The sequence below is a fragment of the Chanodichthys erythropterus genome, chromosome 16 (genome assembly GCF_024489055.1).
Source record: "Chanodichthys erythropterus isolate Z2021 chromosome 16, ASM2448905v1, whole genome shotgun sequence".
Lineage (NCBI taxonomy): Eukaryota > Metazoa > Chordata > Actinopteri > Cypriniformes > Xenocyprididae > Chanodichthys > Chanodichthys erythropterus.
In genome coordinates this window covers 38927513-38940625 of record NC_090236.1, presented here as the reverse complement: position 1 = coordinate 38940625, position 13113 = coordinate 38927513, and the positions used below count along the sequence as shown (strand labels likewise).

The following is a 13113-nucleotide window of genomic DNA, read 5'->3' as shown; positions in this document are numbered from 1 at the left end:
ACCCATGACACACAGGCATTTCCAGTTTTTAATAAAGACTTTAATAAAGGAGACTCACTCAACAGGCATGACTGGTATGTAAATGTGGGTGATGATCATGGATCAAGATATCATGGAAGTTTAGAAAGAGTTGTTTTTGCAGCTTAAGGCTGTTATACACTATGACTTTTGCAGTCAGCATTAGTTCGTTGCTGCAGATTTTGTCCACTTGAAGATAACAGATTTCACATAAAATTGCAGATTATATGATGGTTATTGGTTATTTTTACCTGTGATTCTTACCTATGATATCAAACATGTTTGATCATTTGACCAACTATTTATAATGCATGATGTGCTCCTTGACGAATTCGATTATGGCATTAAAAAGGGCCGTTTTCCCAGTATCATTCGGTTTAGTTCTCCATTTCTCCTCCTCTCATACAAACACACACCTTACACTTGTGCACACTTAGAATAGAGAACACATTTATAATGTTACAGAGTTTTCCATTTCAAAAAAATACTGCTCTTCTGAAAATGAATCAAAAATCTTAAATCTTAAATCAAAAATCTTACTGACCCCAAACTTTTGAACAGTATGTCTACACTCACACATTCTTGTACGTCAATCTTTGAGGACATTCATTGACATATTGCAATCTCTAGCTCCTTAGGGCCCTACCATCACAATTAAATGTTTAACCTGAACCCTTACCCTAAACCGACCCTTAACCTAATTATTACCTTATCTCTAAAACCCTCAAACAGGCCTTTAAAGGGCTTTCAGAAAAAGAGGACCGGACAAAATGTACTCACTTTACCCTCTTTGTCCTCACTCTGACGGTCTAAAACTCAAACCGGTCCTCACAAAAATAGACGCACAAGTACACACACACACACACACTCAAGAATCTAATACACTCAAGAAGAAGTAATTCAATCAAACAGCTGCCAATCTAATAGGAAATAAGAATCTGGCATCATCTTTACTTCTGTCATCCAAATAACTTAAATTCAATAGAACATACTTTATTTCACAATCATTCACAGGCCTTGACTTATGGATGGCTTGAATGTCGGTACACAGAATAAACTAAGAGTTCATTATTATTTTCATTAAATAAAAAGGTTGAGTGGATCAGCCGTACCATTCAGTGCGTTTATCATTGATAAAGACAGCCAGTGAAAGAAGCTCAAAACAGTGAATATCCAGCAGTCCCATTCCTCAAGGGAATTACTTCATGAGCTCAGTATTTACTCTCTTATTATTGAATCCAATGCCTTCAGGCCTGATCCTGCCCTTGTCATCAGAATGCAACTTTAGACAGTCCACATGATTCTCCAGCTCTGCCTCTCCCAGTGATGATATTCTCCTATTCATTTTACCTCATCTTATTAAAGTCAAAGCCTGCGGGGCCTCCGATGCAATTAGAATAGTCCTCAAAATCTGAAAGGGCCATGACTTTCAAAGGTTGTCTGAGGAGATCAGAGAATAAGAACACGGACTATTTTACAGGGACTTTTCCGACCTGCCCAACTCTGTCAGAGGGACTCTCTCTTTCACGGGCCAGAAGATATTAATAAATCAGTTCTTACTTCAATAATTCATTTTGACATAGCTCCTTTGTATCAGGGTTCTCGTTCAAACTCGACTGCATCATGTTTAACTGGAAATGGTTACTCTTTGGCTTAACTCAATGTTTTCATGTAGAAAGAACATGTTTCAACTCGATTAAATATAGAAAAGATGATTTCATGCTTAGCATGGGGCTGGACAGGGATGAGAACTGAGGACCAGAGTCACTGAGGATATGTCCTGAATAAAATTGGTAAAGTCTACACATTTGCACCAATCATTTTGCGCCAGACTGCTTCACAAACAAGGGTCTTTTCAGCGCCTCCATTTTGTGCATATAAGGCTGAACCATAGACTGTAAAAAAAGATGGACGACGCAACGTCGCTTCCTTCCATTGTAATGAACTGAAGCCAAAATGGCCGACCGAATGGGCGCTGACATGTTACGCAATGCATCAAAAAAAAAAAAAGTTTGGAGCCTGGGCATGCGCAGAAGGAATCGTCAGTGGAGCCGGAGGCGGAGTCGCGATATCAAACTTCCGCCCAGACGACTGCGTCATCATTCATGTATTTTAAATAGACTATAAAAATTATATACAATTTAAAATTCTACCTAGAAAATAATAGGCTATTCTGTTTCTAGAGCAATAATATTTTTGAAACAGCAAATTCAGTAGATAAAATCAATATAATATGCCACTAGAAACAACTCTAAATCGTCAGAAACGGTCCTGCCATTTTAAATCAAGTTCAACTAACGTTACAGGAGATCGATTGCTGTAATTAGAGTAAGCTATCATTAGTTTTGTCCTGCTAATTATTATTTTATACCCATAAAAATAATAAGTAACTGCCAGATAACGATCACCTGCTTTTTCCCGACATGGTTAACCTTAGGTGTGTTATCTTAACTAATAACATTTATTAATTAGCTTATAACGCCCATATTTAATGTTACAGAAAAAGGTTCAGATATCCGTCAGATCCTGTAGGTCTTAGTACAGTTTACTGCTGAACAACTCATTTTGTTGGTGTTAAATAACAAAGAAATCGAAAATTAACAGTTAGTTATTACATCTTCAATCTCCCCTCGAAGCTCCGACAGTCCTCAGACAAGCTGTCAATCAACTTTGAATTATGACGACACGCCCCGTTTTTCTAGCATCAAATTGCTAGCTAAAATCTAAATCATCACAAAAACGAACAATTGAATATATATCAGCGTGATAACAACTACCTTAAATGACCAGAACCATCTTTCAGAAAGTTTTATTTGAAGCAGAATTTATTTTTAAGTTTTCACTGAAGTCTCATTCGACTGCATTGAGAGGGTGGGGTTTATGACCTGTACTGCATCCAGCCTCCAGGGGGCGATCAAAGAGCCCGTGGCTTCACTTTTCAGAACGTATGAGACACACCCGGGCTGAACTAGTGTTGAAGAGCATCAATTCACAACATGTTTTTAAAACATTGATCACTGTAGCCAATCACAGACATATCTGTTGAACGCGTGAACACAATGGCCAATCAGAGACAACGCTAGGCTGAACACTGCTCCTGACAGTTTCTTACATTTTCAGTGTGTGAGATTGTCCTGTTTTGTTGTTGCCGGTATGGTGAAGCATGAGATCTTGAAGCTCCGCCCTCTTCTGGAAAGGGGGCCGGGAGCAGCAGCTCATTTGCATTTAAAGGGACACACACAAAAACGGCACGTTTTTGCTCACACCCTAAAATTGGCAATTTTAACACGTTATAAAAAATGATCTGTGGGGTATTTTGAGCTAAAACTTCACATACACACTCTGGGGACATCAAAGACTTATTTTACAAATTGAAAAGAAAAAGCGTCATAATAGGCGTAATAAAAAGCAACCACTAATACCATTGATGTAACCAGTACCAACTTGATTCAATCATGGACAGCAGTTTCACATGATAAAAACATGTAGGATGAACTAAAATGAAGTGCGTAAACTCATCTAAACTTAGTTTAATCAAGTTTATCTTACATGACGTAGTATCTGAGTAGAGATAACAAGTCTCCATGTGGAACTGCTGTCCATAATTGAATCAAGTTCAGCCATAGTTATTTTCATATCTTTTTCTTCTTTCCACTATTAATGTATTTCCAAAAACATAATTTCTTTGTTCTGAGCTATTCCTTTGGGGATGTGCTCTCAAGTTTTGGACCATTATCATGCCTCACAGATTGTATGAGCTTTTTTACCCAATGTGAAACTGTTACAAAACAACTCCAAATCATCTGTGCGAGCAAACTGTCGCAGTAAAGCTGCTTCTCGTTAGGGATGTGCCAAGATCGACTGGGGGTTAATGTTGTGCATTTAATTACGATGCATTTACAGTGATACGCAGTTATCAAACAACTGTAAAATGCACGTTGAGAGTTGCTGAAAGAGCTGATACTGTACTTTACTTTAGTGCATTAACAGTCAGCATGTTAAAGCTTTTATTTTATAATTGATCTCTTTGAGTCAGGAGTCAGTGTTTCCCACAGGATTTTGTGAGACTGTGGTGGGTAGACATCGGTTCCTCTAGGAAAATTTTGTACATTTTAAATTTAAATGCATAAATCTGGTGTATTCTGAGAGCAAAATTATGTGACTAGATCAATAAAGAAATTTGTTCTCTTGTAAACAATTTTATGCTCTAAAAGTAATTTATTTATCGGTGATGGTAGGGCACATTAGTCATGTACACAACATATAGTAGGCTAAATGATTGTTCATAAGTGGTCAAACATGTAGAGCACACATTTAAACCATTAAAAATATGTAGCAAAAGAGGTTACCTTTGTTGAATTAATTTATTAGTGGGAGCCTGTATCTTTGATTTGTTAACCAATCCAGTATGCACTAAACACAATATCTCATTATAGAGAAAAATAACAAATGAATAAAAATATATTCATAAGCTGACCAATAAATAAATAAGTAAACTAGGCGAGTATATAATTCAGCAGCAAAAAATATTCTAGCCTAAAAACTTTGCACAGTAATTTTATAAATCCAAATGTTAATAAAAAGTTTAAAATTACTATTTTTATTCTGAAATGAAAAAAAAAACGATTTATATTAGATTTATATGTAAATAATTAAATGTATTTATATTAATGTAACATTAAAAGGCGCTTATTTTAAATGTATTGTGCAGATTTTTAATGGGGCAACAAGCTATAGATACGACAGAACAAAATAGGCTATTAATAATCTTTCAGTGTGAAAAACCATGATAATATGAAACGCTTCAAAACAACAGCAAAAACCGCTAATGCGCATCCCTGGTGCAGAATGATGCGCTTGAAGCAATATCGAGTCAGAGCGCGCAGTTGTGCTGCGCAATAAAAAGTTCACGGTACAAAGAGAATCCCTGTGTATATCTGCATCTAACAGTTTATTAATCATATGTTTCTTTCATTTTTAAATTCCAGTTATTGTGGGTGTGACACGAATTCATAGTCCGATCTAACAGACATCCTGTAGCCAGTATGATGACATCGTTCAGAAACAGCAATAAACTCCAGCAAGATAAAGTCATTTTATGCAAATCCACAGCTCTTTATCTACATATCAAGTATTATAATGGGAATATAATGGGAGTGTTACCGTGCTGACTGTCGTTACCGAACGCGAATGCTGAATGATTGACAGCTGTAGCGGAGAGAAGACGAGTTTCTGACGTGAATTTATCGATGTATATTTCTTCTGTCCCTCACATGAAGCTATGGAATGGCTTCAGATGACTTTGAATATAGTGCACGAAAACTTAATTTGGTGCTAGTCTACTTATTTTGCTCTATGTCTCCCACTTTTGCCATATAAAAGAGCGCAATTATCAGACGGTAATTTATACATCGCGATAAACCTAATTTCCGTTTCATTCTGAGACTGTGGCGGGACAAATTAGAATGTGGCGGGCCGCCACAGTCTAGTCTATGTATGGGAAACACTGGGAGTTCTTTGAGACTTTGTGAAGCATCCTGTACTCTGTTTGTGGGAACTTTGAATAGTTGCATTGAATAGATATTTTTGTGCTCACATTATTGATGACATTGTGTAGTTCTCGTACTAGATGTACAAGTGAGAGAACAAAACAGGGAGGACAGTACACATGAATATGACTTCCTGCCAAAGAGAAACTGTACATCAGTAGTTTGGGACACTATGTGATCACTATTTTTTTTTTTTTAAACTATTTGTTTCAGAGATCCAGGTAATTTGCAAGACGTGTCAAATGATTACAACGTGCAATACAACAAATCTGTACCAATATTTGAGACGGCGCCATAAAAACCTACATAACCAATGCACAACGACAAAGTCCCTCAAATCAACAAACACAAGCACACCTCAAAGCCAACCTGACTCAACTGAACAAATATTGATCTTTCGGGTATTTCAGAGCATCATGCCTTCTGAGAGGAGCTCAAAATGCACAAGGAAATAACCGAAGCTATCATTTATGCAAAAACATGGTGCCGGCACACAGTCAGAAAAGTCAGCTTCAAAAACACACAAACACTCAACAAAAGATCATCAAACATTAATTTTTGTCCAGTTGCTATCCCTGAAATGAATTAGAAATGCAAAGCATGTTGAATTAAAGCTAAAGCAGGTGAAATACTACACCAATAGCTGTTTACATTCACCCGAATAATCTGTTAGTAATCAGATGGATGACTCAAACGGACTGAAAATCCTTCATATAAACACCTCAGTCCATCCCATTGAGCACGATCCCAATGAAATTTGGATTGGATTGAAAGAAATCCCATGAACATGAAAAAATTAAGCATGTAAACTATTTTCTCACTCCGTTGTGTATAATTGCTGCGTTTGCTTACATGTGTTTTATGTGTTGAGGATGTGTGCATGTTTATTTACATCTCACGACTTACGAACTGGTCAGTGGAGACTGAATAGGTACTAAATATTTGCTAAAAAACCTCTTCTGGCATAAATGTCAGCTTTTTTAAGATGTCATCAAGGCAAAAACGTCTTTGTTAGGAGCAGCAAGTGTCTAACATTACAGACAACAGCTCAAATATACTGAAGACTGTCACTTTGTAAAAGATTACATTAGATTATTTTAAATGAGAAACAAACTCAGCGTCTGTGTTTAGTTTAGTACTCAAATGTATTATTTAATTTGTTGTACTATTTGTTGTTTTATTTAAATGCAGGAAATGAGATCTATGGGACCTATTTGGGATTATGCTGTTTTTCAAAGTTTTGTTTGTTGGCTCTACTAGAACAGGTTTTCATGCTTGAATGTTCATAATTTTCCTCATATAGCTCCTCTCTTCCCAGGAGAGCAGCGTGTTGTGGTTAGTCAAGTGCTTCGAGCGTGTTTGGGAAATGTCCCGCCCCTTACCATAACCGCAAGTTTCAACACACTACTAACTAACTCAACCATATTCTGCTGGAATTATTTAAATGAGGAATATTGTGACGTATATGTTCTTGGAAGAAAATTCAACGTTTCAGGGAGTTCAGAAACAGTGACATAGAGAATAACTCCCGCTGGAGGGACTTCGCAGAGCTTTTTCAAGCTCAAAAAACATGATGAACATTGTAAAAAGCAAGTGTGATTTTTTCCCCCCACAGTTGGAAGAAAAAGATGATGTTAGGAAGAAGGAAGAACTTCACCTTTCACAGTATACACTCATAACAGAGCCTGAAAAGGCGAGACTGGAGGTGATAAACAGGTTTTGGAGCAACAGAGGGCATCGTCTCAGGTCTCTCAGCTGACTGTAAATCAAAACACCTGATGCCACAATGGAAATGCACAGATGTCCAATAACCTGTGAGGCAGCGACTTACTGTCAGTGTGTCCTACCTGAAACCAATCCTTCATGTAATGAACACAAAGAACTGGCTTGGAGGGTGAGGACACCAACTCGACAAAGATGAAAAAAATCTAAAGTTCGCCTGTAGTTAATAATTGTATCCCTTAAAACTCATCTTTGATCTCCAAAATTACATATTTAAACATTTTTTTCCCGTGAAAAAAAATTCTTCTTGATTTGAATGTAACTCTACACCCTTGCCTCATTTAATATGCTCCAATGAATATGCAAATTAGCCCCTCCTCCACTCGGTTCCACTCGGTCAACTTACTGAGGTAAACGCTGCACAATGGTTCCGCTCTTTACAACATCAGACACATAACGGTAATTAATATGATTATCCTTTTGCTTGACTGCGCTATCAAACAGCTAATAATGTTTTGCTAATGTTACACAAACCATGTTCACATTCACGAGTCAGACAGCTGCCTAACAATCATTATCCTTAGAAACGCTTTGAACGTCAGTGGAGAAAGGCATATAGTTCATCATAACATCATTCATCCACTATATTGCTAAATCTAGACGATTTTTCATAACAGAAAAATATAGTGGGATAACCTTCTTTTGAGACCCCCTGCTTCAGAGCGGTGAGTTAATGATATGCTAAAGCCCACCGAGACGTTGATGTGATTGGTTACATGATAGTTTGTGACGTCACAGACACCAGCGATTTCAATCCGTGGGTCTTTTTTTCAATGCAATTTTGAGGAGAAAATACTCAGCAATGGTGCTGACATTAATTTTTCACATGGTTTGTGTTAAAGCATATTAAAAACACCACAAAGACATATAAACAGCATTAAAACGTTGTTTTCCATCACAGCGGGTCTTTAACTAAATCAATTAAAAAATTCTGAGGATGAAGTTATTGGAACTTCTGGATTTGGCAACTTCTGTCATCATTTACTCATCCTCATATTGTTTTAAACTCATAAGACTTTCATTGAATTATCCTTTCATAATTTTTTTGTCTATCCATTCAAAGTCGAAGTAATAATCAATAGCTTTAAAAAGTGCATAAAGACCATATGATAAAATTACCCATATAAATCAAATGGATCAAACTGAGTCTTCTGAAGAGATGCAATCGGTTTATATGACGATCAGTTTCAATAAATGCATCAGATATGGTAAACAGGAGCTCAAACGTGCTTTCTTCACATGCAAGAACCAATGAGGTTTTTCTCATGTGTCAAGCATGTTTGAGCTTCTGTTTACCATATTTGACGTGGTCTATATGTAAGGGATTCTTACATGTTTAAAGGGGTCCTTGATTATGATTTCACATGTTTAACTTTAGTTAGTGTGTAATGTTGTTTATGCTCAAACAGCAACATCTGCAATGTTACGACGCTCAAAGTTCAATGCAAAGAGAGATTTTTTTACAGAAATCGCTGCTTAAGGACTACAACAAACAGCTGGTAGGGCCTACAACAAGCTTCTTCCTGGGTTAGTGACATCACTAACCCTAAAATTCACATAAACCCCGCCCCCGAGAACACACAACAAAGGAGGCGAGGCCATGTTGGGATGAACATGACGGCACATGCTAGTGGATGAGTTGAATCAACTCAACAGCAACTACATCAATTTATCCACTAACCATTCAGAAACGTCTAAAAGTTGTAACTTCTTCCTGAGTCTCTCCATCAGTGTCGACTCCGGTTTGAACAATGTAAGACACTGTTACTGACAATCCTCATTTCGGCTGCGTGAGATTCTTTCCATATGCATTGCACATTTTTGGACAGACAGACCCAACAAAATTAGACCCAATCTGACCCGACGACACCATCTAATCTAGTGGTTCTCAACCCTGAAGTCCCCTAAAAGAGGAATAACATTTTGTAGTTTTGAGTTACTCAAGTTAATTAAGTGAGCTAATAAGATGTCAACTCAAGTTAATATCTCATGCCAAATTATCTACTTTGGTGGCAAGCAGCTGTGTAAATAAGCAGGATAATGTACAGCTAGCCGGTTAAACCTGACAGTGTGATCAGGACCCCGACACACACAAAAAAATGACTGGCTGTACATCATCCCTTGTTCAGTTTTGGAGGTCATATATTAAAGAAACCATTTAGTTCTCAAATTGCGGTCTGAATTCACATCACACACTCTAGAAATGCTGGGTTAAAAGCAACCCAAGTTGGGTTGAAAATGGACAAACCCATTGGTTGGGTTAAATGTCTGCCCAACGTGTTGGGTAGTTTTATTTAACTCAACTATTGTTTAAAAATGACTATATGTCAGGCTTAAAATGAACCCAAAATAGGTTGGAAATTTAAAATCAGACACATAATTACTAGAGGAAACAATAATAATCAAAAGATGAACATTTATTAATAAGCAATTTAATAAATGTTTATTGTTTAATTATTATTCATTAAACTTATTAATAAATGTTCATTTATTAAACATTGGTAAATAATTATTTCCAACATACTTTGGGAATAGAGTAATTTTTAAACAATAGTTGAGTTAAAACTGCCCTGCAGACATTTAACCCAACCTCTGGGTTCGTCCATTTTCAACCCAACTTGGGTTGTTTTTAACCCAGCATTGTTAAGAGTGCAGCATGTGATCCCTCACTGCCATGAAGCCAATAACCAAGCAGCCTTATCTTGCACCTGCAAACTGAACAGATGGATCATAGTTTCTAAATATATAAATAAATGATGGAGAGGCATGCCAACAGGTCATTGATAAAATTATGCTTTTCTACAAGTTTGCTGATTCATTTCCTCGGCAGGCTATGTGCACTGCTGCGTGTCTATTTTACTCACATTTGAGAAAAACAACTTTTCTAGTTATTGAGCAGAACTAAAATGGCGGAGTACCCAGAATTACTGAGAATGGAAGGATTAGTTCACTTCAGAATGAAAATTTCCTGATAATTTACTCACCCCCATGTCATCCAAGATGTTCATGTCTTTCTTTCTTCAGTCGAAAAAAGAAATTAAGAAAAACAGTCCAGGATTTTTCTCCATATAATGGACTTCACTGTTGAAGGTCCAAATGTCAGTTTCAGTGCAGCTCTACATGATCCCAGACGAGGAATAAGAGTCTTATCTAGTGAAACCATCAGTCATTTTCTAAAAAAAAAAAAAAGTCAAAATGATATACTTTTTAACCACAAATGCTCATCTTGCACTGCTCTGCGATGCGCCACGCATTATGTAATCATGTTGGAAAGGTCACGCATGACGTATGCGGAAGTACCAATCCAGTGTCTACAAAGCGAACATGCACGAAGTCAAAATACCTTTACAAAAAAAGGTAAAAACTATGCTGGAGGAGAAAATGAGATGGAAATTTCTGCCTACACCTTTCCAACATGATTACGTAATGCGTGGAGCATCACAGAGCAGTGCAAGACGAGCATTTATGGTTAAAAAGTATATCATTTTGCCTTTTTTTTTTAGATAAGCGATGGTTTCTCTAGATAAGACTCTTATTCCTCGTCTGGGATCAGCTGCACTGAAACTGACAACAGTGAAGTCCACTATATGGAGAAAAATCCTGCAATGTTTTCCTCAAAAACCTTAATTTTTCTCAACTGAAGAAAGAAAGACATGAACATCTTGGATGACACGGGGGTGAGTAAATGATCAGTGAACTAATCCTTTAATCTGCCATTTAGTTGCACATGATAAAACACAAGCATCCAGGCAGAGAAAAAAGATGAAGATGTCAGACCTCCAGCACACTAAACTGTTATTATTATTACCATTAGGGAATCTTCCAGCAGATACCTCTGCTTCAAGCACAGGCAGATTAGCTGCGAAGGACATAATGTGACACTAAACTCCAGAAGCCTATATGGTGGCTTTCCCTTATCTCCGTAGGCTGCTCAGAATTACTATGTAATCCTTAGAGTTTGCTGACCCATATTCCTCATTGCACAATACACCGACACGCTAATGGAGGCCGAAGGGCAGGACACCAGCGGTTAAAAGGGTGCTGTTGATTGTTTTTGTTAAATTGCACAGAGCGTGGTTATGTCATCTGGTCAGCATGAGGGAACCCGGTGACATGACACCCCGTGACGGCTGGCACCTCTCAGCTGTTGATGCAGATGACTCATATTCATCTCAGTCAGCAATGCCATTCTTTCCCTATGTGTGTGCAGAGAGCGGCTCCTTTCCACTGTACCGCAGGCCCTCCGAGCTTTGTAAACAAACTCACCTTTCCACATGCATTCATGTGGATCCTCCCCTCAATGAAACTACCTGCCAGTCAGGTTTATCCCTGGTCTATCCAAGGAAAAGGAATACTGCAGTTTAGGACACGCACTCTTACCTTGGTGACAACATTCTGCTCTAGTCCGTTTTTCAGTTCATATCCTGACTGCATACAGATGCAGAGTGATGACGCCTCAGTGCCTCTGAATTCATTGTTGGCCAGGGTGAACCTCTCGGGCTGGAGGGTCGTCGACAGCTCGCTGTTGTTCGGCTGCACTTGAGCACACGGGCTGCTCGGCTGAGGCTGAGCCAGGAGGAAATTGTCCGAGAACTGGCTGAAGCCAATGAAAATGGCCGGGATCCATGTTAAAACGATCAGCTGCTTCTGATACTTCCCAAATCCGCCCACGTTCGGCAAAACGCCGCCGTCGATCTGCGTAAGTAACTCGGGCGATTTATTGGTTTCGGGGGTGACGAAGCCGTTCTCCGGTGGATGAGGCTCGATGTCCAGCTGAGACACGGCCATCACCGTCTCGCACATACTGCAGCCGGGTTCGGTAATGCGGCAAACTCCGTTCACACTGAACCAGCAATCAAAAAGAGAGCTTTACATCCAGTGCTGAGGGAGTGGTGCGCGTGTCTTCACCCGTTTAAAAAAGCGTCACGCGATCAATCAATAGACAAAAGTCTCACTCTCACTAGTTCCCAGTCGGAAAACAACAATGTTGAAGGACAGCAGTTCATTTGGTGTCCATTTCCACCATTCACAGCCACAGGTAACACACCTGTCCCAGCACACACAGACCCGCTGCGCGTGACATTACGCGCAGACGTGCGTCATGATCCCCTCACGAGCTGAGGAATCTCGCGTTCTGACACAAGTTGTTGAATTCGCGTGCGCTCGCGCTCTCCGGTGATGGTATGGACCGAGCAAACAGCGGACGAGGGCGGAACTTCGGTGAACATCCCCGTCAACACTCATTCATTGGATGGCATTGATTGCAGTCTCGGCTGTGCGCTCAACTTTTGCTCATCATGAGAAGCCTGTGCTACTTGTGTTTTCGGACAAAACATTATGTTTTACAGTACCAAGCAATTAATAAGCATTTAATCAAATCTTTGAGTGTGAGGATGATCCTCCTGTTTTCATTTGGCAGTAACTGCTGCTCTCTGCCGGCCCCAACTGGTGCAAAACTATTTGAATGACGAGATAAGTTTGAGCAAGTGTTAAACATGAACAAATATTGTTTTGATTTAGCATATATTTTACTCTGAATTTAACATACAACTTGCACTGAAGTTATTTGTTTTATTTTGAAGCCAAAACTTAGGATTTTTATGAAAAACAAACACAAACAAAAAATGCTGGGTTAAAAACAACCCAAATTGGGTTGAAAATGGACAAACCCAGTGGCTGGGTTAAATGTATTGATTAAAAATGACTATATGGCTTAAAATGAACCCAAAGTAGGTTGGAAATTAAAAATCAGACATAATTACTA

General features: G+C 38.5%; 1 protein-coding gene across 1 annotated transcript in view; it reads right to left on the bottom strand.

Moving 5' to 3' along the window:
- slc22a23 (solute carrier family 22 member 23) overlaps window positions 1-13113 on the bottom strand; it is a 49974-nt gene extending 36861 nt beyond the window's left edge. Inside the window, exon 1 of the mRNA XM_067362293.1 lies at window positions 11730-13113. Coding sequence (XP_067218394.1) covers window positions 11730-12152 — 423 coding nt within the window. The 5' untranslated portion in view covers window positions 12153-13113. The remainder of the gene's footprint in view (window positions 1-11729) is intronic.